A 27,812-nucleotide genomic window follows, 5' to 3' on the forward strand; every position below is an offset into this window, starting at 1 on the left:
CAGGGTGGGGTTTGAACCCACGACCTTCGGATTAGATCACCGCCGCTCTACCGACTGAGCTACAAGGCCAGAACGGGAGCAGGCCGTGGGTATGTGAGATGTTATTCACAAGGACAAATTCGGCTCGGCCCAAGCCTAGTTTAGATAATCATTAGTTGTTGTCCTTCAGTAGCATTTTGTGGTTAATGATTCCAAGTTCGAGTGAGGCCTAACACTACTGTGACGTTTTTAGGCCTCACTCGAACTTGGAATCATTAACCACAAAATGCTACTGAAGGACAACAACTAATGGAAATCTTCTTTTCTTTAAATTTCAAAACTATGTTAACTAAATACTAAGTGACCCCAGTTTTAAGTTCTGATTTTAAAGAGACACCTGTTTATTTTAACTGGAATTTTCTCATTTATTGGTCCGCCATTGCTAACTTTAAAATCTTCAGAGAGCTGGATCGAGGAGAAAATGACATCAAACACTCACTCCTTTAAGAACGCAATGCGTGTGTATGCTGCTGAATTAATATGCAGCACGGGAGTTTCGGGCTTTCACATTTTCAAACTCATGTCTTGCATACATAATAAGGTGAGTTTACACGCCGAAATTTTAAGCTAGTGAGTAAATGACGTCATTTTCCCTAGATCCAACCCTCCGAGGTCCAATCGGTCAGTTTTGAACTTGAGAAATGGCGGACCGTGAAATCCAAAACCTAACACTCAAAATAAACAACCTTTGGATAAAACTCAAAGCTCAAAATTTTGCCAGTCAGGTGTTAAGCGAACACGCTTTCAAAATCTGAATTAAAAAAAGGAAATGATTTTTTGATCATAGTAGCACTTAAGATAATTCGTTTCATCCGTGAAAGCGTTTTTACATAGATAAGCTTAGGAAGAGAGCAACAATTCATATTCAACTAAGTTTAACTGTGACATGATGTAGTCTATAAGCCCTCAATAGGGAGCTTAAGCACGCGCGTTTTTAAGACACGGACAGCAAGCGGAAGTGAACAGTTTTCCCCTTTACCTCGTCTTCAAACAACCACAATTACATTCCTAAGTATCTTTAGAGATTATTAGCATAAAAATCTGGGAGACACCAATGTCCTGGCACGCGAAATGTTCTCTTCCGGTTGCCGTCTGCGCCTCAAAAACGCGCATGCTTAAGCTCCCTATCTAGCTTTACTTTACGGCGGTAACCGGCAATTAGTGATTTCTTTTCAGTCCATTGCACTGTTCACACAGTTACGTACAGAAAAGAAAGTACCCGACCCGGTGAATGGGGTAGACTTTCACATACCGGACTAAAATGGCAGAGGACAAAATGAACTACATTGACGACCGATTTTAAACCCTTTCTCTATGAGGAACTTACCCACCCTGGTGCCAGAGGTTTTGCGCTGTTTCCGGTGTCGTACGTTGTCATGTCTCTATTTTGACCCGCTCGTCTGCCGCGCGCGAGAAAAAACCTTTGGTACCCACCTTACCTTTTTCTCTCGACAACTTTCCGACACGAAACCTGTACATCATATTTCTTTTCAGTAATTAAAATCATATTCGAACAGCACTTACCATTCTTTTCGAGTTGTTGTAGCCCAAATTCAAACGAGACATCATCGCCAATTAGAACAAATGGTGCCCAGTATTTAATGGCGGAATACTCCTTTGTCTCCCGAAGAGATTTCATGGCATGGTGAAGAGCTAAACGTGCACTTTTTCTATCTGCCAAGTGTTGATAAAAACTCTTCATGAACAGCAAGGTTGCCTCATCATCGATTGCCCAGAGTGACACCAGAACAGACCGGGCACCAGCACACAGGAAAGCCCTGGCTATTCCAACCACACCCTCAGATTTTACCTCTCCCTGACCACTATGACAGCAACTCAGCACAACCAGCTTTGCCTGAAGACGAACTGCATGAACGTCGCTCATCGTTAACATGTAATCTTTCTCTTCGGGGATCTGTGATGTGCGGTCGGGATTTGGGGCCAAAATAATTTCTCCATATTCGTCATCTCCATGAGCAGCAATGTGGATTAAAGCAACCGACTTCATTCTCTTCAGCACCTCAGCTTTCGTTGCATTTTCGCCAGTGAGAGGCGTGGTCTGTAGAAGTTCTCCAATCATCTCCACCTCTTTTTTCGCGCATGGCAACTGTTTATAAATGGGTCCACCGGTGCCCCAAGTGATTTCCTTCAAGCACGGATCGCCCACAAGTAGCGCTTCACTCTTACTGTTGAAGTCGTCAAGTGCACTTGAGATCACTTTTAAGGCGGTTAGCGAGGGAAAAGTACGGATCCTGAGAGAGTCACTCAATGCAGAATAAGGAGCCAAGCAAAATGGTCCATCCGGAACAAAGATCAAGTCATCACCCTGGAGCAAGTCTGCAATGGGACTGATTAAGAAATCATACAAGGACTGCAAGGGGTTGTCGGACACGCTGAAAGACTGAAAAGATTCCTTAACAACTTCTCCACTGCAAGAGAACCGACTGCGATGTCTGTGTCCCGAGCGATTCTCGCATCGGACAACAGCCCCAGCACCAATCTGTTTCAAAGCAGTCTTTATCAGTGAGTCAGCACTTCCATTTTCGATTTCCTTTTCCCTATAGTTTATTCCGCTTGCTCTTCTCAGAAGCCAAAGACTGATAGTGTTCCCTGCAAGTGCTATGAAAACTGTTTGTAAAGGCAAATATTTCATAAGAGTGGAGATAGTTTCCGTCCTCGCAATTGCCGAGGTAGGTTCTTCATCGACGCGAAATCGCACCTTCAAAATGTCTGTCAAAGCCTGTGCACGTCCTTGTTCAGCAGCAAACAAAGCCTCATCAACCTCTCTATTCTTTAAAAGTGCTGTCCACAGAGCTGTGTACGCCACTTGTTTTGTATCACGAAAGCTTATTTTCCATGCATCTTCGGCCTGAAGAAGACGCCTTGTTTCATCAAAATGTTTTATGCTTAGCCGATAAAAATTAAGGGCTTTGCACAACGAGCCTAAAAATTCGTGAAAAAGACCAAGCCGATAGCAAGCGATTCCCTGCCCTACTGGATCCTCAGTTTCCTTGGATATAGTAAGATGTTGTTCGTCAAAGAGAAGAGCATTTTCAAGATCACCCATTCTGCCATAAGCGTTGCCGAGATTACCATTGGCCCTTCCCTCCCCGGCCCTATCCCCTACTTCTTCTGCAATGCTAAGATCTTGTTCGTGATACTCTATGGCTCGCTTAAAATTGCCCAGACTGTGATAAGCGTTACCGAGATTACAATTGGCCCTTCCCTCCCCGGCCCTATCCCCTACTTCTTTTGCAATGCTAAGATCTTGTTCGTGATACCCTATGGCTCGCTTAAAAATGCCCAGACTGTAATAACAGGTGCCGAGATTACCATTGGCCCTTCCCTCCCCGGCCCTATCCCCTACTTCTTTTGCAATGCTAAGATGTTGTTCATGATACTCTATGGCTCGCTTAAAATTCCCCAGACTGTGATAAGAGTTGCCGAGATTGGCATTGGCCCTTCCCTCCCCGGCCCTATCCCCTACTTCTTTTGCAATGCTAAGATCTTGTTCGTGATACTCTATGGCTCGCTTAAAATTGCCCAGACTGCGATAAGCGTTGCCGAGATTACCATTGGCTTTTCCCTCCTCGGCCCTATCCCCTACTTCTTTCGCAATGCTAAGATCTTTTTCGTAATACTCCATGGCTCGCTTAAAATTGCCCAGACTGTAATAAGCGATGCCGAGATTAGCATAGGCTTTTCCCTCCCCGGCCCAATCCCCTACTTCTTTTGCAATGCTAAGATCTTGTTCAAAATACTGTTTGGCTCGCTTAAAATTGCCCAGACTGTGATAAGAGTTGCCGAGATTACCATTGGCCCTTCCCTCCCCGGCCCTATTCCCTACTTCTTTTGCAATGCTAAGATGTTGTTCATCATACTCTATGGCTCGCTTAAAATTCCCCAGACTGTGATAAGCGGCGCCGAGATTGGCATTGGCCCTTCCCTCCCCGGCCCTATCCCCTACTTCTTTTGCAATGCTAAGATCTTGTTCGTGATACTCTATGGCTCGCTTAAAATTACCCAGTCTGCGATAAGCGTTGCCGAGATTACCATTGGCTTTTCCCTCCTCGGCCCTATCCCCTACTTCTTTTGCAATGCTAAGATCTTTTTCGTAATACTCCATGGCTCGCTTAAAATTGCCCAGACTGTGATAAGCGTCGCCGAGATTAGCATAGGCTTTTCCCTCCCCGGCCCTATCCCCTACTTCTTTTGCAATGCTAAGATGTTGTTCATAATACTGTTTGGCTCGCTTAAAATTGCCCAGATTGTGAAAAGCGACGCCGAGATTAGCATAAGTTTTTCCCACCCCGGCCCTATCCCCTACTTCTTTTGCAATGCTAAGATGTTGTTCATGATACTCTATGGCTCGCTTAAAATTCCCCAGACTGTGATAAGAGTTGCCGAGATTGGCATTGGCCCTTCCCTCCCCGGCCCTATCCCCTACTTCTTTTGCAATGCTAAGGTCTTGTTCGTGATACTCTATGGCTCGCTTAAAATTCCCCAGACTGTGATAAGCGTTGCCGAGATTACCATTGGCCATTCCCTCCCCGGCCCTATCCCCTACTTCTTTTGCAATGCTAAGATCTTTTTCGTAATACTCCATGGCTCGCTTAAAATTCCCCAGACTGTGATAAGCGACGCCGAGATTAGCATAGGCTTTTCCCTCCCCGGCCCTATCCCCTACTTCTTTTGCAATGCTAAGATGTTGTTCATAATACTGTTTGGCTCGCTTAAAATTGCCCAGACTGTGAAAAGCGACGCCGAGATTAGCATAGGCTTTTCCCTCCCCGGCCCTATCCCCTACTTCTTTTGCAATGCTAAGATGTTGTTCATGATACTCTATGGCTCGCTTAAAATTCCCCAGACTGTGATAAGCGGCGCCGAGATTGGCATTGGCCCTTCCCTCCCCGGCCCTATCCTCTACTTCTTTTGCAATGCTAAGATCTTGTTCGTGATACTCTATGGCTCGCTTAAAATTGCCCAGTCTGCGATAAGCGTTGCCGAGATTACCATTGGCCATTCCCTCCCCGGCCCTATCCCTTACTTCTTTTGCAATGCTAAGATGTTGTTCATGATACTCTATGGCTCGTTTAAAATTCCCCAGACTGTGATAAGAGTTGCCGAGATTACCATTGGCCCTTCCCTCCCCGGCCCTATTCCCTACTTCTTTAGCAATGCTAAGATCTTGTTCGTGACACTCTATGGCTCGCTTAAAATTGGCCAGTCTGTGATAAGCGGCGCCGAGATTACCATTGGCTATTCCCTCCCCGGCCCTATCCCCTACTTCTTTTGCAATGCTAAGATGTTGTTCGTGATACTCTTTGGCTCGCTTAAAATTCCCCAGAGTGTGATAAGAGTTGCCGAGATTACCATTGGCCATTCCCTCCCCGGCCCTATCCCCTACTTCTTTTGCAATGCTAAGATTTTGTTCGTGATACTCTATGGCTCGCTTAAAATTGCCCAGACTGTGATAAGCGACGCCGAGATTAGCATAGGCTTTTCCCTCCCCGGCCCTATCCCCTACTTCTTTTTCAATGCTAAGATGTTGTTCATGATACTCTATGGCTCGCTGAAAATTCCCCAGACTGTGATAAGAGTTGCCGAGATTACCATTGGCCCGTCCCTCCCCGGCCCTATCCCCTACTTCTTTTGCAATGCTAAGATGTTGTTCGTGATACCCTATGGCTCGCTTAAAATTGCCTAGACTGTCATAAACGCTGCCGAGATTACCATTGGCCCTTCCCTCCCCGGGCCTATCCCCTACTTCTTTTGCAATGCTAAGATGTTGTTCATAATACTCTATGGCTCGCTTGAAATTGCCCAGACTGAGATAAGCGTTGCCGAGATTACCATTGGCGCTGCCCTCCCCGGCCCTATCCCCTACTTTTTTTGCAATACTTAGTTGTTGCCTTAGGTACTTTCTGGCCTTTTTAAAATATCCCAGACTGTGACAAGCAAGGCCGAAATTGCCACAGGCTTTTCCTTCTCCAGCACTGAAACCTTTTTCTTTAAAAATCCTTAATGCTTCTGTGTAATCCCTCTTGGCCTGTTCGAAATAAGCCAAGCCATAATAATAATTGCCTAAATTCAAATATGCAATACCCTCCCCTTTTCTGTTTCCCTTTTTTCTGGCAACGCTTAGCTCTTGTATATGCTGCTTGAAAACGTTCATCTTTCTTTCTGCCATTTTTGATTACAAGAACTCTTAAGAACAAGGAAGGTCGTCTTTGAAAGTGAGGGCGCTCCTTGAAAAATACAAAAGAAAGCATGAGAAGTTCAATGCATTGACCACAAATCCTGCAGGTACGTAGCCAAACCAACACAAAAGAGACCACTTGTCATTATGGGTCTAACAAAGACAATAGACCTAATCGGCTAATTCAGTGTTGTACCCAATTCAAATCACCGGGGTTTAAGATTCTTTGTGCATTGTATTTGCATGATAATGTAGCCTTCATATTTAAATGATATGAAAATACCTGGAACAAAACGTTTTGTTTCCAAAGGGTTTGAATTGGGTAAAACATTGAGTTAGCCGATTAAGTCTTTTTTTGCTATTGACGTCAAACTCTTTACTTATTTTGCTGAGGCCTTTGTTTGATTTAAACTGAATTTTTAAAGCCAGAATTGACCGCACAAAATAGGCGTATTTAAATGGCAAAAATTTGTCCCATATTAGTCAAAGTAATACTGTTGTCTTTTGTCATCAGATTTTGAATTCCTGATCAAATCAAATGGTTCGAGTGATACCAGTGTTTAAAGGTGGTGGTCAATCACTTTTTATGACATACAGACTGCTCTAAATGTCCCCTGGAATCTTAAAGTTTCTCTAGAAGGTAATTATCTATAACCGTCCGGTAAGTAGCTTAAATAAATTACGTCACATTTATCACATTATACATCACATTAAGTTTATGTTTTCTCTACATTGCGTATTTACTATCTCTTTACCACTGATTGACCTGCACAAGAAGTCATCTCGCGCTTGATGGCAGTGAACATCTCATAGGTGTGTGTTTATTTATATTCTAAGGCCTTTGTTATGGTAGATTAAAAAAAAAATTCTGTTTCATAAATGTGAACACTAAGGGGTCCATTACGTTGCCGTAATTTGTTTGGTTTAACGGCCATTAATATATGCACCCGCGCTCCGGGAGGGTCCATTCTGGTTCCGTCATTTTTCTTATTCTATGTTCATGACTTCAGTGATGTATTTAAACTACTAGACCTGATTTTATTTGCAACTGCTGATATGAAGATGCTTGTCTCTTAGGTCTAGTTATTTGGTAACCTAGTTGAAGGCAAAGAAACTTGCAGAAAACTAATTCTTTATTCTATTTAAGCCTCGAGAGAAAAGGCATCATCTTTTAACGCAAATCTACCAAAATGATTAAAGAATTGAACAGATCGTAGAATGGCCTTTCTTGGGGTTGTACTTGACCAACATCTTTCTTGGAAACCTGAATTCCTCAATTGGCTTACAAAATCTCTGAAGCTATAGCATTTAATTTCAGGTATAGTTCTTTTACTAAATTGTCTTTCAGAACTCTGCACTGCTGTTTAGTTTATCCTTATAGTCATTATTGTATTATTGTGCATGTACAAATCCAATCTTCGTAGTCTTGTCTCTTTGCAAAGTGTACCGTCAAAATAATTCCTAAATCATTCACTCAGACCAAATCTTCAGAGAATTAGAACTATCAAATTTTCGAATATTAGATTACAAGAACTGGGTAAATTTATTTATTCTTATGAACATTCTCCTCCACCGTCTAGGTTTTATTCATAATTTTCTACTGAAAACCACGCCTATGACTTTTTCACTAGATTTGACGAATGATTTTCGCGTTCAACTCTGTAGAACTATTCTTCGCAACTTCGGTTAACTTCTAAGTACTAGACAGCTTGTGGCAGAACAAAAGCGGTTTATACTGATGCATACTGCCCGTTTTTGCAACGGAAACACGAAATAAACAAAACTAAAGCCTTAGAATACCCTTCAGATTCATCAAATTGTATGGCACCCACTTTGAAATAGGGAGACGAGTAAGGCTTCGAGAACGCTTTCTAAAAACATCATTTACCATTATTGTAATAATTTGGTGAGTATTGCAAGTCGTTTGGCGTGAAAAGTGCACACAAACATTCCAGAACTAAATTTGTCATGAACGTGTTGTTAGTGTTTGGGGAGAAAATTGAAAATTCATCGTCAGGTGCTCTCGTCCTCCACAAGACCTCAAATTTGATCATTTCACGTGGTTGTCAAGAGGAGAACGGCAAAGAAATGTATCAAAATGTAAAACGCACGTGCAGCACGTGCAAAACTATTGTTTGTACTCATTGAAACAATTGTTATGTTGCGTTCTCGAAGCCGTTGTCGTCGTCGTCCTTTCTTAGTCCACGCTTCTCCGGATATTTTTGAATCCGCAACTTTTTCTTTCCGGATTCAACAACAACAACTTTATTTCGCATTTGAGTGGTTTACAGTGATTGCAAATACCAAAACTAAACAAAGAAATGATCGAAGAAACGAAAAATAGAAGCCAAAAATATTCCCATCCAAACGTTGCGTATTCAAATCGAATTTGCCCGTACACGCATCCGAAGCGTATCCGGATTCACGATAGTACTCAGGACTCCTCAAGGAAACGGAAGTAACAAAGCAGGATGCGCCTTAAAGAAATAATATTGCCCTTGGCAGCCATCTTGAGAATTGATTTCACGACAAGAAACTGAGCTCGATCTTGTTACGCTATCCGGATAAAAAAGTTTCCGGATTTAGCGTCCACAAGGTTCTGGATTCATAGCAAATTCAAAAATGTCCACTCTGGAGGGTGTAATCAGAATGTTCGGCGTAAGTTCACGAACTATTGGACTGTCACATCATAGAAGAAGTCGATGGCTCGCAACATGGGTCACCCCAATAGTAATCATTCCAAAGGCGGATGGTGACATTCATTTGTGCAAGACATGAGGCAAGCAAATGGGTCAATACCCAATATCAACTGTAGATGAGTTGCTGCACAACATGAATGGTACAAATGTTTTTAGCAAGCTAGTGGGAATACCACCAGCTGGAACCTCAGCAGTCTAGGGTCACGCTAGATCACCATCCTCGTAATACGTCTGCAAGAGAAGAGAAGTTGAGGAAACACCTGCAGTGGATGAAGAGTTGAAAGCTCTGAGAAAGGCAATCAAAACTGGTCGATTAGAGGAATTCTAGGCTTGCGGCCGTTATTATGAGTATGTGGTCATGACATCAACCACCAGTGAGAAAGTAATTGACAATGAAGAAGATAATTTTAGCCACTATGGTCTTCCCTTAACATTGAACTCTACAAGCAAAATGGAATTGTGCTTCTCGAGAATTGAACAAAGGCAAATGGGGACGTTGAAATGCAAAATGGCTCCCTATGTGCCCCCAGTGGTAAAGAAATTGCTTCAGGTATGATCCTTATGCAAAGGCATCATTGTAAAGTTTTCAGTTACGGTAATTACTACCACATGAAGGTGCCCATAACGTAAAAAGTTTAGGGTCACGATAGATCACCATCCTCGTAACACACAAAGGCCATACACATAAAAGTTTTAAATGTTTGGCGTCAGTTCAGCAAGTGAGCTCCACCAACATGGGTTATCTATTGCTCAAAATGAGATATTTACACGACTCTGCGCAAGACCATGGACACCTAAAACAGCATATCTTGCCTTCCAATATTGACAAATGCTTGTTTAGTGTGGACAGGTTTACATTGTTTATGGGTATCATCCTATCTGAGAAAGGAATCGGCCCAACAGAAGAAAGAGGTAGACCTCTGCAAGAAACAAGAGAGCCTACAAGAGTCAGCAAATTAAGACGCTTTCCATGGCTGGCTAATTACAGCAGCACATTCATTCCCTGTTTCGCTCCCATCACGGGGCCGTTCCAAACCCTGCGCCCGCATCGAGCGTTGGGTGATTAACCTACAACCCCTTAATTTGACTGACTGGCCCTCTTTCCTCTTTGTTAAATCACAACAAAGCTGCAAACCATCATCATCGAGCAGAAGAGTATTCGAATTGCAGCCATCAAGGCCACACCTAAGGCCCTCACTACAATAGCCTCCCACACAGACGTTCTCAGGGCGTCGTTACGCGTTACTCCCCCATCAATATCCGATGATGAGAAAAACCACTTCCGTTCAACGGCCACTATTTAAAGAAACCCAATCAGCATTGCCTAATTGTGTTCTGCATAGCCAATCACATGCTGCGAAAGAACGCCATGCAAAACACGACTTTACCCAAAACTGGAAAACGGTCCCTGATTGGTCCGTAATCCACGAACGGAAGTGGTTTTTCGTTTTAGCAGATGTTAGTGGGGGAGGATCGCATGATGAAGCCCAAAAAACGTCTGCGAGGGAGTCTATCAATACAAGAGAAGTTGAGGAAACACCTGCAGTGGATGAAGAGTTGAAAGCTCTGAGAAAGGCAATCAAAACTGGTTGATTAGAGGAATTCTAGGCTTACGCACCAGCTGCAGGTGAACTGTGTGTAATTGGGCAACTAGTGCGAAGATGTACCCTCACTGTACTACCAAGCAAGCTCAGACTTCAAGCAATTGCCTTTGTCCACGAGGGACGCTTGGTCATTGTCAGAACAAATCAAAATCTGAGAAGTAAAGTATGGTGGACTAGTATGGATAAGGCAGCGGGAAAATTTTGCAAATCCTGCTCTAAGTGGCAACTGGTTCCTCGCCCAAATCTGCCAAAGCCATTGATTGCCCGTGGCAACTCCGGACACTCCATTATGGTCATTGTTGACTACTTATAGCCGTTATTATGAGTATGTGGTTATGACATCAACCACCAGTGAGAAAGTAATTGACAATGTGCCCCCAGTGGTAAAGAAATTGCTTTAGTTATGATCCTTATGCAAAGGCATCATTGTGTAGTTTTCAGTTACGGTAATTACTACCACATTAAGGTGCCCATAACGTAAAAAGTTTTATTTTCCTATTTGAAAGCCCATATTAACAGAATGAACTTTGGCGAAAGAATTTTTCGATTTTAACGATAGGCGAATTTTCTAATCCTACTTTTATTTGGTACACATCTTACGCTGGTCAGGACTTCACGGACTCGCTGTGACGTAGATTCAGGAATACTTGTTGGCATGGGTCCTATGTTATCTTACTAATCAACGCCAAGGTAAAGCTCAGCGAGCGTTTTTGGTATTTTTCAATAAACAAAAAAATCTATCATGCCTATGTTTATCATCGAGGAAAGTGCCTCTGAATCCGGAAGTGAATAAACTGGCGATTTCAAAAAAGAAAAAGAATTTGAGGCGACTAGTTGCGATTTCGACAAGTCAGCAATTGCTAGCACTGAAACCCAGAACTACATGGAGCCCAACGTCGAAGAACCATTAGCAGAGGAGGAATGGCTACAAAATGGTAGAAAAGAACAAGAGGATAAGGAAGGTCTCGCGAGGGAATTAAATTAACGCTTATATGTCTGTTCCTGTAAGGGAATTTCGTCAGTCTTCAACGATCTTTTCGTTTTGCTGTCAAAACAATACTAGAAGTCATCGTCGTTGAAGTGAATCTAGCAAAGTGACGAAGTTTTACCGGGCTCCCAGTTCTTTCTTTTTGTCAAGACAAACTCTACGGCTATTGTTCCTTCTTTTTTGAGCTATTGCGTTTTCCGAGTAAAAGAAAGTATTTCCATGCATACTTATACTTTCAATTTCAGAATCAGCTGTGTTGTAACATCGAGCGGTACGTAGCGCATCTTTCAGCTATTTTTTCACATCAACTTTCAAATCCTCATGTTCTCTAATCACGAGTTCCTGAATCTACGTCATAAGTTGAGAGAAGACTTGAGCGAGTGGCGTGCCAAAATGGCGGGCAATTTTACCTTTCCTTCGAATCCAAGAATTCTTTCGCAAAAGTTAATTTTTTGATATGGACTGTCACGTAAGAAAATAAAAATTTTCACGTTTTGGGCACTTTAAGCAATCAATTTCACGAAAAAATATTTCAGGTTAGTCTGTAAAATGAGGAAGAGAAATCCATAAACACAGCCTCAAGATAGGGTTAATAAATAAAACAAACTCTGTGTGATATTAAAACTTGAAATTCAAAAACAGCCAACAAACTTAATCAAGTGGTAGGGATAAAAAATATTTGGTTACATCAGTCTGCCCATGCATGGACTTAGTATATTTTCTCTTCTTTTCTTAAATCGAATAGAGGTCTAGCACTGGACTAGAAACCTCCTTGCTCAGTTGCGCTCTATCCCTGAATATTCTTAGGCTGAGCCTGATGGTGTCGCAGTCAGATTTTCCTTACGTTCGGATTGTTTGGGTTTGCCTCGTGCAACCAGTGTTTCATTTTGCATCATGCGATTTCTTTAGTTTTTTCGAACTACCCCTTTCCATATTTTTTTTACGAACGAAGATTATAGTGCACAGTTTTTTTCATATTCATTATTCCTATTTTTTACCTCTTCTCTGCCTCCACGGCAGTTTCTTAAGAACAAAAAAACTTTCATCTTACAGACTAACACTAACTTTTAGTTATGACTTTCCCACAATTCACCATCCACACACACAGCATTCCTCCCAGTTGCCCACTTTACTAGAGATAATTGCAATTAGTGGAGAAGAACCCCTTCCTGAAAGGATATTCTTGCTAAAGCACAAATACTCATGTCACAAAGGTTGCTAGTCTCCTGCTAATTTTAACTTCAAAAATTCATCAATAATTAATGAGCCTAACAGCCTATCAAGACACCCATAAAAAAACCACGTGCATGAGCTTTAAACCCGATAAAACACTTTTCATTAGAATTTTTTAGATAAAGAATAGTATTATGGCCCGGCTTGTTATACTTTTTGTATGCTAATACCTTAAAGTTCATGTATAAGCCGCACCTCAAATTAGAAGCTTGAATTCGCAAAAAAAATAAGAGACAACAAACTTTGAGGTTCCAATGAAGTTCTACTAGTAAACAAACAAGGGAAGACAAGTATGGCTTCAAAACACTGACACGGTGGTTGTTATACCTTTCATATCCATTAAGTCTTTAGATGGTGAAATTTCACTTGTCATACCTTTATCTTGTAAGTTTATTATAAAAAATAAATAAATAAAGATGCTCTCTCCACGCGATTTCTTTTTCAATATCAGTTTTTATATCACTTCGAAACGCTCTTGAATACGCACAAGTGCTTAGTAGCCAAGCTTTGAAATATGGAGAGGAGTCTGGGCATCATAATTAAACGGTCGGCCATTTGGCTTGCGAGTACTCGCGAATATCTTGGTATTTTCTCGCAAGTGGTGGAAAGATATCCATGACAGTGACTGAAAGCAGTCGTCAAACAGCTTTGTGGAGGAATGGAGATTTCCTGTAGGTTGGTGTTCAGTTGATCCAGTGAAGTGATAGAAATATAATCGCTTGAAAGAACTATTGGAGAACAAGAAGCGTAAATGACCACAATGAGCGGCTCCTTCAGGAGCTACCATTCATCAATGCAATGATCAGCAACAACATGCTTTCAGTTTGTTATATATTTATTCAGTTTAACCTCTTAGGTGTTTCCGTAGATGAGCCGCACACTCGATTTTTCATTTGAATTTTGAGGAAAAAGGTGCGGCTTTTACATGGACTTTTACAGTATCTTCCTCTCACAATTTGAACCTTAAAGTTTGTTTTGTTGGGTCTAAAAACACTCTGCTATGCCTCGTGTTTTTGAATCCGATAAAACACAGCTGCTCGTTTTTTAAACATTACTTCATTAAGTAGCACAGATCATATCATGACTGACAAAAGCCACGCCGAATTGTTGTTCAACGGGAAGATGAGAGGGTAGATGCCGGAACTGCATGCCGATTGTCACTTATTCACCTAGAAACTCAGGACAGAAATGCAGATGTAAAACCAGAGACCAAAGAACAGGCAGATAAGGTATTCAAGTAGGTGATCAAGCACTGGTGAGACAAGAGAAGAAGAATACGTTTTCCACACCATTCCAAGATATCAGCAAGACCACCAACAGTGTTGTTGTGGATGAAGATCCGAGTTGGTCTCAATAGTCAAGAAATACCTCTCATGTAAAAAACCTTTCGAGCAGATAATTTCACCCTCACTCTAGAAGCATCACCAGTAAGAGTGGAGAAGACTACAGCACATGCCACAACACCAAGTCAAGCTATGGTTGAACTAACCACAGCAACACCATTAAGTGTACTTCTGACCAGGAATGGACCATTTAGCACAAGCACGTGCGGAGAATAGAGACGAGGCATTATCTATCCAATTGGGGGGGGGGGGGAGGGGGGTGTACTCCCTAGAATGGCCTATAAAGGGAGGCTCCGCCCAAAAGGGGTAACTTTTTCACTCTTCAGGTATATGAAAGGGTAGGGATCTCACGAGTCGAAGTATATTAAAGGGTAGGGAAATCTGTCATTTGGGTATTTACAAGGTTCTTGCATTATTTTATAGTGGAAAGTATACCAAATGGGGTACCATTTGTCAATGGAAGGTATACGAAAGGGGTATCTTTTCTGCCAAAAATTGTATGTAAAGGAGTAAGGGGTCGGACCTCGGGGCGGAGCTTCGCTGTACTAATTTTTTCTAGTCCCCCCCCCCCCCCCCCCCCGGAGGTTTCTATCAGCAGCGATATTGTGACCGACCGGACAACAGTGCCTAGCATTCCACCCACGCCAGTCCTTCCAGCTCAGCCAAGGTGCGAGAGACCCTAGAGCCAGCCAAGACTACCAGAGAGATACAAGGATGTCGACGTTTCCACTTAACCACTTGGGAACTTTTGGTTTTTAGATGGCACTTCCACAGAAGATCTTTCTGACGCAAACCAAAATACCATTACATTGTGCGAGGATCACTTGTGCATTTCGTCTATAAGCCGTACTTTAGTACATATTTTTGCGGTACTCTTCAAAACAACGATGTAAAATCACCAAATTTGAGGTTTTGACGACAACAAGAGCTTAAAAATATGAATCTTTCATTTTCTATTTTTACTCTGAAACGGCTCGTTCCGTTTTATTTTTATGATACTTCGTCCACATTGCACGACGTGAACGATGTGGAATAATCGCAAAAGACTTATGATATTGCAAAGTTATATTTTGAGGTGACGTTTACGTCGACGTCGGCGTGGTAGATCTTAAAGTCCCACACTGCAACGTCGACGTTGGCGTGGTAGATCGTAAAGTCCCTGAAGCCGTACGGCAACGACATCGTCACAAAATACTAATGTCATTGCTTGAAGGAGGGGAAAAGTCGTGCTGCACGTGTGGCACGCATTTTCACAAATATCTTTGCGGTGCTCTGCATAACAACGAAGTGAAAACAATAAATTTGCCTGGGTTTTGATGACAACGTAAGCATCCAAATGTGCGCCGTTTATCCCATAATATTTGTACTGTTAAACCACCAAATTACTTTTAGGATACTTCGATCACGTCGTGCGACTTGAACGAGTTGGATCTATCGCGAAAGAGATAACGGTAGTGCAAAATTATACATTTTTCACAATGTACATCAATATTAAAGTCCCTTGATTAGGAAACTTAACCACGTGACGGTTTTTGAGTCACGGACAGAAACCGGAAGGGAAATGTTATCCCTTTTAATTTGTCTTGGCATTTGAATGGCCCAGTATCTTTTCTCCATTAGAGAAGCTTGCTTTTAAAATCTATAAGAGACTTCTGTCGTGGCATGAGAAAATTGTTCACTTCTGGTCTCCTTCTGTGGCTCAAAACCGACTCGTGCTTTAAACTCCCTGATATGATTTAACTCATGCGACAATAGTTTTTCAGATGTGGACCAGGAAATTATGAAGGTCTTAACATTTTTGTCCAGCATTCTTGGTTAACTTCAGGGCTTTTAAAATACATTAAAAGAGAAAAAATAAAAACAAGGCATACACTCTTTTTATAAGAACCTTCTTTGTAAGAATGTTTTGGCTGAGATTAACCAGAATTTTGAGAACGTATTAAGAACATTCCTCAGGCTGAGGGTCGATAAAGAACGTGTAAAATAAAGGTAAATAAAATTAATGTAAATTTAATCTGATTACTTAAGGGTATATTTTGAAAAAATAACCGGCGATGGTTTTCTTATTGCATGATACACATCTCAGTTTAGAATATTAAGCAGTTATTATTTATAATCGTTCCAAAATGACTTCAACACCATCAAAGTCATCAGGTGAAACAAAGTCTGATGTATCATCAAGGTAGTTGACCTTGACATGTATTCTTTCAGCTTTGAGTTGTAGTACTCAATGGTACCAGTAAACCAGGCTGGTCACGTCCACATTGATTTATTGAAATACTATACCATGTAAGTTAACAGCATCTTAAAAGCGTTTTTAGCTTCACATCGCAAAAACACAAACAACGTTCAGCCTCAGCTCCATAATTAGAGGTATTTACTAAAAAAAAGAGTGTATGTAATGGGAGCTGCTTTGCCGTGGCTGAGTCTTGTATTCATAAGATAAGGATATAAGGAGCAATAAACGACTTACCAGTGTTGGTCTAAACGGATGCTTTTCAAAACGGCAAAAGTTTCGTGTGAGGTCAAGCAATGGCTTCGTGACTCTGAAATTTTAATTTGATGTGGTTATTCCATCATCACATCTCTCCGTAAAACATTATCTTGTAGGAAAAGTTCTTAAAGGGAACTTCCACTCCGACAAATGAATGATTTTAAACCTAACAAAATAATGTTTGCAATCAAATTTGCTCGACAATTTTCTCCAAAAAAGTTTTTGGATCGAACAAAATGAACTTCAGAATCACTTATTTTCACTTTAAATTTCCCGGGACCGCAATCTTAAATAATTGTCACGTGTTGCGGATTATCTTTGAAAAATGCGTGGTTACCCCCAATTTTCTTTTTGGATTTCAATAACACTTGTTAAGATCTACATTTCCCGCATAATCACACACCGGGGCAAAAATATTTTTAATTAGTAGGCACCGTCCTTAAGATCTACGACGGCGACATCGACAAAAACGTCACCTCAAAATATACTCTACACTGTCATAAATCTTTCGTGATTATTCCATCTCCTTTACGTCGTAAAATGTGGGCGAAGTATCGTAAAAGTAAATTGATACGTGGGGTTTCAGAGTAAAATATAAAATGACAGGTTTACATTTATACGCTCACGTTGTCGTGGAAGCCTCAAATTTGGTGATTACACGTCGTTTTTGAACAGAGTACCGTAAAAATATATGCTAGAATGCATGCCGCAAGAGCAGCACGATTATTTTTCCTCTTTTAATTAACAATTATTCCATGAGCGCGCGTTGGATATGAGATGGTGAATAGTCAACGAGGCGCGTAGCGCCGAGTTGGCTATAACCAGTCTCATATCCAATAAGCGCAAATGAAATAATTGTTTTATTAAATTTCTTAAACTCCAAAAATTTGGAAGTACGAAATACGAGCGAAAAAAGCGAGAAAATCAGAGCGAAATCGAAAAAACTTGATGAAGATGCGATAATCTGTAATACCTTGAGGTCAGACAGACGTAGGCTCATCACAAAAACATTTCTTAACTTTTCGCGTATTTTAAAGGTCGGAATTGATCCAAACTTTCCACAAAAAAGCTTTTTTTTTCTTTTTTGGCTTTATTCAAACGGAAATTTCGCTTTCCGGCGAAAAAAAAATAGCTTAGCAACGTTTAGCGCAATCATTTACCATATAAGGTCAAACAAAGGTATATGAGCTGATAACCGAGATTGAGTGAACCAATCAGAGCACGCGAAATGCATTATCCGAGGTTGAGAATTTACTAACCACTGATATTCCTGTTTCGTGGCGTTCACGCTGACCACCGCGTCGTAGATCTTAAAGTTCCTAATAAGACAACCACGACAAGTCACCATTCATTCAATCAAGATGGCGGCGCCCGGGAAATTTGAACACAAAAACAAACGTTTTTGAAATGCATTTATTTAGATACAAACGCTTCCATTGCAAAACATTCGGACAATTTTTATTGCAAACATTATGTTCTGGGGTTTAAAGTTATTTTTTCTTGCTTTAGTGATTAAAGAAAAGTAACACATGGAACAAGAAGAACAACAAAAATAATTAATTGCACAGTTCAACACGGAACGAGATCAAGTGATTGTCACTCAAATCGCTAATTGCTCCATTGTTCCAATCATCTGATGGATTATTCCTATCAGGTTCAGGTCGCTGTGGCAATGAAAACTTAAGGCTCTAACCTTGCTTAGCTTTAAAGGGGATATGTTACGAATTTTATAATTAGCCAAAAATAGCGACTGCGAACTGGCAACCAAATCAGGGGAAACGTAAAAATAATTACTTAAAACATTGAAGGAAGGTTTGAATAAAACATCAAATACAATGTTAATGGAAGCGGGACAAGGGAGAAACTGAAGAAGATTAAAATGGATTGAAATTTGCGTTTTTGAAAACTGTTCGGCCAAACAGATTTTCAAAGGTTATCCGTTTGTTGTTTGAAACTTAAACAAGAAGACGCACGATAGAGCGTTTTCACTTACGTGTCAGTAACCTTGTTTTTCCACCGAAACAAAAGAAAACGTTTGCATGATAATAGAACTCAATTCCCGGAGGATTAGTTGGGGATACCAACATGGCCGCATTGACGTCACGTGAAAAAACTCTATAAAAGGGGTCGATGCACGCTCTGCTTTTGTTCGAATTCATTCAAGCAAAACTGATTAATTACCCTAAAAGATATTTCTATCGCGAGAAAAAGGGACTGGGGATTTTAAAAAAACGACAGATAACATTTCATGACCTATTACAGACACATTGCCATAAGGGGCAAACCCTCGATCTTGAATCTAACCGGGTAAGAAAACTTTCCTTTCGCCAGAACTGCCTGGCCAGACCAGTCAGTTTGCAAAGAAAATGCAACAATAGACCTCTTTACAGTTGTGTGCTTAGTTACGTGGCCTTTGAATGAAAGTGAGGCTGGTGTTGACCTTGTTATGATACAGACCTCCCTTCTTTTCTCATGTTAATGATGTTAGTGTCGTGCTAATTAGTGATAATTTACATAAGAGAAGCAGTGCGCTTTCTATCAAAACAAGGTCAACTCCAGCCTCACTTTCGTTCATAGGCCAGGTAACTAAGCACACAACTGTAAAATGGACTATTTGAAGGAACACTTGCATAATAATCCCTCTCATTCTTCTGGAGGAGTGTCTTATCATCCTCGAAGAAGGCGTTGTAGAGTTAGTCCTTCGAAATGCCTGGTCTCCAGCTTCCTTTCGGAAAGCGTTCGATTCCAGACTCGGCATCATTTGTTGGCTGCGTTTGTTGGTTCTCTTCTCTGCACCGAGAAGTTTTTCTCCGGGTACTACGGTTTTCTCCTCTCCTCAAAAACCAACATTTGACTTGATTTGCGTTGATTATTAGTTTCAGTTTACAGTGTCTCCAATTAGTGCTCCAGCGCGAGAACGACTAAACACTTCCCAACTTCCAACGTAATTTTCTCGCAAAGAAAAAAGAAGAAAACAAAACAAAACAAAAACAGGAAACGAGACGAAATATCTATACAGGTTTAAGTTTACTTATGTTAGGATTTCCAAAAAAGAAAAAGAAATTGGAAAAATTTTCAGTTGTCCCTTAAAGTTCCTTCCTTTACGATGGCCCAGAAGGCTCAAACACCTCCACTTCATCTTACCATAAAAGACTTAGTTAGCTTATTTTCTCGATGTACAAGCAAAGAATAGAAGGCAGGATAGTTCTATCGCACAACAAACAAATAATTAACTATATATTATACACAGTAAGCTAGTATATTCAAATACCTTGCAATACTCTTGTTGGAACAGGGTGACCATCAACAAAGAATCCAACTAAAAATAAATTAATGGATAAGCAATATCGGTACCGTCATACTTCCTTGCTTTAATATAAAGGAGGTATGGAGAAAACAACAGGAAACAAGAGAAAAGGGGTCAGAACTGGTTCATTACGCATAAAATTCCGTGCTCATATTATTGAACTGCCACTTTGACCAAAAAATCAGGTCTTTTGTTTTTCTTTGGCGAACAAAACTATATTAACCAAACACTAAGAGACCCAAGTTTTAAGGCTTTGATTTAAAAGAAACACCTGTTTGTTTTAACTGGAATTTTCTTATTCAATGGTCCGCCATTTCTAACTTTAAAATCTAGAGGGAGCTGATTCTTGGTTACTTTCAGGGCTTTTAAATGACATTAAAAGGAAAAAAAAAACAAGACATATGTAATCGGAGCTGATTTGCATCGCATGAGTCATATATTCATGAGATAAGCCAATACGGAGCAAAGAGCGACTTACAGTGTTGGTCCAAACGGATCCTTTTCAAAAGCAATAGTTTCGTGGAGATGAAGCAATGGCTTCGTGATTCTGAAATTTCAATTTTACGTGGTTATTCCATTATCAAGTCGCTCGGTAAAACATCCTGTGGTAAAAGTGTTAACTTTCAGAACACAAATTTATCTGGGTAGAATTGGAGCGTAAAACTGAAAAGTTCTTAAGAAAAGTAACAAATGGAACAGGAAAAACAAAAAGTCATTTCACCCTTTATCAAACCGGAAATCAATGAATCAGTTCAACACGGAAAGAGATCAAGTATTGTTACCCAAATAGTTAATAGTTCCATTGCTCCAAAATACTGATGGCTTATTCCTACGCGGTTCAGGTCGTTATGGGAACGAAAAAACATAAGGGTGTAACCTGGCTTACCTTCAAAGGGGAATGTGTCACGAAATTTATAATTAGCCAAATTTAGCAACTGGGAACCGGCAACCAAATCAAGGAAAACGTATAAATAACCGGCTACTTAAAACAGTGAAGGAAGATTTGAACAAAACATCAAATACAAATTTAAAGGGGGCAGGGCAAAGGCAAAATTGAAGAAGATTAAAATGGATTGGAATGTGGGTTTTTTGAAACTGTTTCACCCAACTGCGTATCTTCTTTGTTCATAACTTCCGTACGTGCTACTCATTCCGTATACTCATTTTCACTCATCATTTACTTCGTAACACCCTCCATTTTGAATCTGAGTCGATAAGAAAACTAAAACCTTCCTAAATTCCGTACGCTCGTCAGACATCATTTCCTTACTTTCTCGATGTACAAGGAAAGAATAGAGGGTAGTATAGATCGATCAGACAATCAACAAATAATTATTTATTACACCCTTGCACCAAGCTAATATTACTAATTACCTTTCAATGTTCCTCTTTGCAACCAGTTGAGCGGGAATAATGAACACCACCGCAAATAAGTTAAGGAATAAGCAGTGGATTAAATGCATGCGTGCGTCAGTCACAACTGAATGGGTTGTATCGAAAACGAAGCTCTTGAAAACGAGGAACTAAACAGGAAACACCCAAAAGATCGAAAACGAAGGACCCTAAGTCGAAAACGAAGCGCTCCAAACAAGAAAACGAAGCACTCACAACTCGAAAACGAAGCACCCTATTTTCCATTGGAAGATCGCTTTGACCAGAGTAATCCAAAGTTTTAGGTTTCACAACAGGTGCCTTCAAAATTAACGCCATATTTAACACCCACCGAACAAAACCGTAGCGCATCTTACAACTCTACCTTCAGCACATGAAGCGGGTAACTAAATGGCTTGTTCTAAAATAATGAACGGTGAATGGGAACGGGTATTAAGGAACGGGAAATTACTAAGATAGGTAATCTCTAAAAGGGAGGATTACTAAAGTATTGAAACTCTAACAAGGGGGACGTTTTTTCGGGAAACGATTTGTCACAGACACAAATCACTGTTGAGAGATTAAGAGACTCATTCTACCGACCAGCAAGTGTTGCTAGAAAACGATTAACGATACACGTAAATATTCGTGGTTCTTAACGTATTTACAAAGCAAACGATCCGTGTTGTTCCCGCAAAAATTAACATACTAAAGGCTCGCGACAGCATTGTGTCCTGAAGAGGTTGTTGTTTAGAAAGAACCAATCTTGTACACGACTTTGGATTGAAGAAAAAGGCCACAAGTTATCATATTTTGCTGGAGTTTTGAGACCGTCAGTTTCAGTTCTTTCAAAGTGTTAGTAAACTTTGGAATAAATTATCGCCATATATGGAACTCTTAATTATGCAAAACCATGTTATGGGAAGCTTTATCGTTGGGGATACTTCAGCATTTCCGAATTTTAATTTTCTCAGAAGAATTTGCTACACAAATTTTCCGGCACTCGATGTACCTATTAATAATACCGTGATACCACTTCTCGTCTGGTCATTTCATCCTATCATCCAGATCAAGGACATCTAAATAAAGCATTGACATTAAACTCTACAACATCAGTCGTTGTTTACGTTACTCAGGACTGAAAAAACTTCATCCCTTGAAGTGTTACAGTTTTGAAAAATGGTGGCCACATTGCGGTAAAAATTGACCTTGCGTTTCCTTTAGTCTGTTTCGACTGGTACACCATCGTGTCTGACATGATCGCCCTTTTCATATTCGGTACTGATTTGTTTTCTCCCTGCTTTAACATCAATTGCTCCCTTTGTAAACAGCCACTCCTCTACCCGGGCCCTGTACACATTGAATTCTGTGTGTAACTATGTTTAACAGCGGGGGCAGCTTTAGTCTCAACTATGACTAGTACATGTAGTACAGCACAAAAGTATTTTACAGGGAAGGGGAAGCTCGCATTTTATTGGCTAATCCTGTTAGTTACCATGACGACACCTGCATCCTTAAAATAATATCTTCACAGCGCGTGGTGAAGATATGTTTCGTTAGAAAAAGGAAATCCTAGTACTTCATTAGTATTTACGTAATAAATCACATTAACATTACATTACATTTCACTAAGTTTATGTTTTCGCAACATTGCGTAGGACTTTTTACGTAACAAAAGGGTTGCTTTTAGAAAGAATCACTTACTTCTTCAGCACTTTATTCAGCTGTACAAGAGAACATTTTCTTGCCCTTCATGGTGTTGAACTTGCCTTAAGTGTTTGTTTTTTTTTTTATCTTTCTAAGGCCTTTGTTAGCGTGTATCACAAAATTCTGATTCATAAACATGAATACTATAGGGTCCAACAGATCGCAATTTGTTCAGTTTTTTCCTATAATTTGCCTTGACATTTGTATAGCCTAGTATCTTTAATCAAAGTAATTGCCACTAGCGCATAAATGCTAATCCGGAGAAGCTTGGTTAAAAAACCTATAAGAAACTAATGTTTTGGCGGTGAGAAATGTTCACTTCCGATCTCCTTTTGCGGCTCAAAAATGTCTCGTGCTCCCTAATATGATTTAATTCATGCAGCAATTGTGTTTTAATAACAGAACAGACGTGCTTGTAGTCAAGTGGGGACAGAATAGTGTGAAGAATGGAACGTGCTGACTCATAAGACTTCTGGAAGTTGCTGAACCAGAAGTTTTCACTGCGCCGCAACTTCCAGAAGTCTTATAAGTCAGCACGTTCCATTCTTCAGAATAGTGTTTTAGATGTGGGACCTGGACGTTATGAATGTCTTCATATTTTCGTCCAGGATTCTTGGTTAACTTCAGGGCTTTTAAACTACGTTAAAGGAGAAAAAAATATGTAATCATTTGTAATCGGAACCGCCATCAGCCGCCATGAGTCATATATACATAAGATAAAGTAAGAAGGAGCAGTGTTGGTCAAAACGGATGTTTTTCGAAAGCAAAAGTTTCGAGTGAGGTCAAGTAATGGCTTCGTGACTCTGACATTTTAATTTTACGTGGTTATTCCATTATCAAGTCTCTCGGTGAAACATTATTTTGTAGGAAAAGTGTTAAATTTCTTAACGCAAATTTTAGTAGATCTGGCCCGGGGCGGAAAACTGCAAAGTTCAACAGCCGGAAATTTAACAAATGGAATATATAACAAGAAGTCATTTCATAGTCGAACAAACTGTGCAAGTTAATGACCCTTGTCAGCACGGAAAGAGATCAAGTGATTGTTACCCAAATAGTTAATTGGGGTTAATTGTTCCATTGCTCCGAACTACTGATGATCGTTAAGAAAACGAAAATATATAAGGCTCTACCCTTGCCTAGCTTTAAAGTGTTACGAAGTTTATAATTAGCCAAATTTAGCGAGTGCGAACTGGATACCAAATCGAGCGAAATATAAAAATACATTGTATCTACTTAAAACATTGAAGGAAGGTTGAAATAAAACATCAAATAGAAGTTAAAGGAGGCAGGGAAAAGGCCAAACTGAAGAAGACTAAAGTGGATTGGAAATTGGGTTTTTTAAAACTGTTCAACCCAACAGCTTTTCATAGTTTATCTTTGTTGTTTGTAACTTAGATTCTGTATGCTCGACAGACATTTTTTGTCAGGAATTCTTACTCATTCTAACTCATCATTTGCTTCCCTCCATTTGGAATCTCAGGCGATAAGAAAACTAAAACTATCTCCATTTAGAAAAAAGTCAAGATACATCATTTCCTTACTTTCTCGATGTACAAAGGAAAGAATAGAGGGTAGTATAGATCGATCAAACAACAAACAAATAATTATTTACTACACCCTTGCACCAATCTAATATTACTTATTACCTTGCAATGTTCCTCTTTACAACCAGTTGAGCAGGAATAATAAACACCACTGCAAATAAGTTAAGGAATAAGAGGTGGATTTTCTGCGTGCGTGCGTCAGTCACAACTGAATGGGTAGTATCGAAAACGAGGAATTAAGCAGGAAGCACCCAAAAGATCGAAAACGAAGGACCCTAAGTCGAAAACGAAGCTCTAAACACTAGAAAACGAAGCATCGCAGGTCGAAAACGAAGAACTCACAACTCGAAAACGAGGCACCCCATTTTCCATTGGTAGATCGCTTTTGTATGGCTTTGTAACTTTTCCCATAATCCTACAGAAATAGAAAATTATCGCCCCCTCTCCTTGCTAAGTCCATCCAGCAAGATTTTAGAATCGTGTGTAGCGGACATAATTGTGAAACATGTTTTCTCGGAGACCGAGGCGCTTGTCACGGACAACCCGGTTGTCAAAAGATCAAGAGCTATTACTTACTCCTCATTGCACCTGACTGAAACTTGGCGACGAGCAATTGATAACAAATTAGTTGTGTGTACCGTATTCATAGACTTTCAGAAGGCGTTTCATTGCGTCTCACACCCAAACCTTCTTCTCAAGCTAGAGCACAACTTCGGAATTACGGGAAACTTACTGGCATGGCTAATTAAGAGATTATCTTTCTAAATGGGAACAGTACACTGTAATTAATGGTGTACCCTCTGAGAATTCCAAAGTGGCACGGCATACCACAGGGCTCCGTACTGGGGCTCAAACTCTTCGCCTCATATAAGTGGGGCTCTTTATTCGAAACTTTTAAGGTCCAAACAGCCACCTTAACTTACAAAATTTATAATCACACAACTTCAACCTGCTTGGAACATTTTTCTAAACGAGAGTCCAAGTGTGACTTCATTATCGACATCGTGTTAGCGTACAACGTTTTGAAACTTATGATATAATAAAATCTATATCATACAGAGGATCCATTGTGGAATCTTTTAGAACCATCCGCTGTCAGCGCCAGAGATTATGCTAAAAGGGAAAAACGCCCTCAGAAACTTGAATTTTAGTTAAGAGGCGCGGCAAATTGGTTCCCAAATTGACAGTGATTTCGTCCTTTTTTAAAATTTTATTCATATCTTCTTTGTATTTTTAATTTTTTTATTATCCTATTAACATTTTTTATACGGCCCCATAAGCTATATTAGCTTTAAAACCCATCGTGTTTTAATAAAACAGGTTTTATTGGTGTTACTAGCTACTCTTGCTTCAACTTGTCAGTGGTGTGGTTTCTTGCTAACCCTTTTGATGCTGCAACACCTCCGCTAAAGGTAGCTTATCGTGACATGAGCCGACGCGGGTTGGCGGGTTACCCCACCTTCAAGAGTTTACTTGGCAAAACGCGACCCCGGCTGGGCGGGTTAGCCGGTCTCGAAGACCGGGCAACGCGCCTCGGCGTGTTACCTATCATGTAAACGTGAGGCTGAAAAAATAAAAGTTTATGTAGACAGGTGGGTTACCCAACCTCCATGTGTACATGCCTTCAAAGGTCAGCTTTCTAACAAAAAATAAATGACTACAAGATAAGCGGGATATTTTTTTTCTGATGGTCACTCGGGGATACTCGGAAAAAAATCCGAGTGTTCCTTTGTAGAAGTCGAACGCACGACCTTCCTTCCGATGACTAGTTCGGATGCTCTACCACTGAGCTATAGGAGGCTCATGGGAACGAGGGCATGGCACTAGTTTCAATTGGCGTATTCTCGCTTTTGATCATTTCTAACGGAATCTTCCTTTCCGTGAATAGTTCGGATCCTCCGCCACTGAGATATAGGAGACTCGTAGGAACTAGGGCATGTCGACACTAGTTTCATCTGACAATTGTCCTGCTATACTGCTACGAATGAAATTGTAGAAATGGTGAATTCTCGCTTTCGGTCATTTCCGACTGAATCTTTCTTTCCTCGTCACATGGTCGAATTTGTTATTTCCTCTACCGATCTGGCCTTTTTACTACCTCTACATCATCGAATTCAAATGACAGTGACTGTCTTTCTTCTCTTGCAGAATGGCACCTTTTATTGTAATCTCTTCCGATTTGACCAGTGTAAACCTTCTACTAGGGACTTTAAGATCTACTACAGCGAAGAGAACGTCTCTTCTAAATGTAACTTTGCACAATCTTTAGCCTTTCGCGGTTATTTCATCTCACTCACTTCGTACAATGTGGGTGAATTATCTTGAAATTGAATGTAAACCAGCGGTTTCAGTGTATTCTCGGTTTTCACATGACGTCACGACCGCCATGTTGGTGCCCTAAACAAAGAAAAGGCGGCCATGTTGGTGCCCCGATCAAATCCTCCGGGAATTTAACTCTATTATTATGCAAATCCTTCCTTTTGTTTTCGTTGAAAAACATGGCTGTTGATCACGTGAGTGAAAACCAGCAATAACTATAGAATGAAATATTTGCATTTGTACGCTCACGTTGTCGTTGAAATTGTGAAAACCTCAAATTCAGTAATTTCAAGTTGTTTTTATGCAGAGTACAGCATTAAAATGCGTGCCGCACGTGCAGCACGATTTTTTTCCTCTTTTAACCAATCATATTATTAGCCGTTGCCGTCGTCATTTCTTAAATTAGGAAGCTTTAGCAACGACAACGGCGACGGCAACGAGAACGTTACAAATTTGCATATTCATTGGGCAAAAACAATAGCTTTGCTCGCCCTGCACGTGCTTTTTTCATTTTTGTCCATTTCTTTGTCGTCGTCAGCAAAGCAACAACGTGAAATTACCAAGTTTGAGGTGTTATGGAGGACGTCAGCACTTGGAGATAAAATTTCGTTTTTCTCCCCTAAATTAAGCGCCGCTCGTAACGGTTTCACTCCTGAGGGACTGCCAGACCTTGGTCATATTAAAAGGCTTAGAATAGTCGCGAAGTGATCGCAATAACGTGAATTTATGTTTTTACATGGCGTTCTCGTTGCCGTTCCCGTCGTCGTTGCTAAAGCTCCCTAATATTCCCTACTATCCGAGTTCGCTGGCGGAGAAACTGTTGGTCACGGCTCCTAAATTCCCCACGAAGGGACATAAAGAGAACAGAAAACACAGGCAGCCGTAACTTACAGCACCGCCAAAAACAAACAAGGTTAGCAAGATATTTGTTACACTTCCAGAGCAACATAAATAAACCGGTATAT

At 40.5% G+C, this 27,812-nt stretch overlaps 2 protein-coding genes and 1 long non-coding RNA gene across 3 annotated transcripts in view; all 3 read right to left on the minus strand.

Moving 5' to 3' along the window:
• LOC137974447 (tetratricopeptide repeat protein 28-like) overlaps positions 1–5,276 on the minus strand; it is a 144,952-nt gene extending 139,676 nt beyond the window's left edge. The window contains exon 1 of the mRNA XM_068821444.1: positions 1,564–5,276. Coding sequence (XP_068677545.1) covers positions 1,564–5,062 — 3,499 coding nt within the window. The 5' untranslated portion in view covers positions 5,063–5,276. The remainder of the gene's footprint in view (positions 1–1,563) is intronic.
• On the minus strand, positions 5,220–6,229 carry LOC137972598 (G-protein-signaling modulator 2-like). The gene is made up of 4 exons (XM_068819340.1): positions 5,863–6,229; positions 5,687–5,808; positions 5,293–5,611; positions 5,220–5,251 (listed from the first exon to the last, which is right to left on the minus strand). The coding sequence occupies exons 1-4, from the start codon at positions 6,227–6,229 to the stop codon at positions 5,220–5,222; spliced, it is 840 nt and encodes a 279-aa protein (XP_068675441.1).
• A 6,893-nt stretch (positions 6,230–13,122) lies between these two features.
• Positions 13,123–21,410, minus strand: LOC137974460 (uncharacterized). The gene is made up of 5 exons (XR_011117463.1): positions 21,281–21,410; positions 20,385–20,453; positions 19,871–19,918; positions 16,579–16,651; positions 13,123–13,490 (listed from the first exon to the last, which is right to left on the minus strand). It is a non-coding gene; the product is annotated as an uncharacterized lncRNA (long non-coding RNA).
• Between the last annotated feature and the right edge of the window lie 6,402 nt (positions 21,411–27,812).

This window comes from Montipora foliosa, chromosome 10 (genome assembly GCF_036669935.1).
Source record: "Montipora foliosa isolate CH-2021 chromosome 10, ASM3666993v2, whole genome shotgun sequence".
Classification (NCBI taxonomy): Eukaryota; Metazoa; Cnidaria; class Anthozoa; order Scleractinia; family Acroporidae; genus Montipora; species Montipora foliosa.

Coding starts and splice junctions, on each gene's coding strand:
- LOC137972598 (XM_068819340.1), bottom strand. CDS start 6,229: ATGGCAGAAAGAAAGATGAACGTTTTCAAGCAGCATATACAAGAGCTA. Junction 5,809..5,862: donor CAACGCTTATCTCAGTCTGG/GCAATTTCAAGC, acceptor GCATTGCAAAAG/AAGTAGGGGATAGGCCCGGG. Junction 5,252..5,292: donor CGGGGAGGGAATAGCCAATG/GTAATCTCGGCG, acceptor GCCAATTTTAAG/CGAGCCATAGAGTGTCACGA.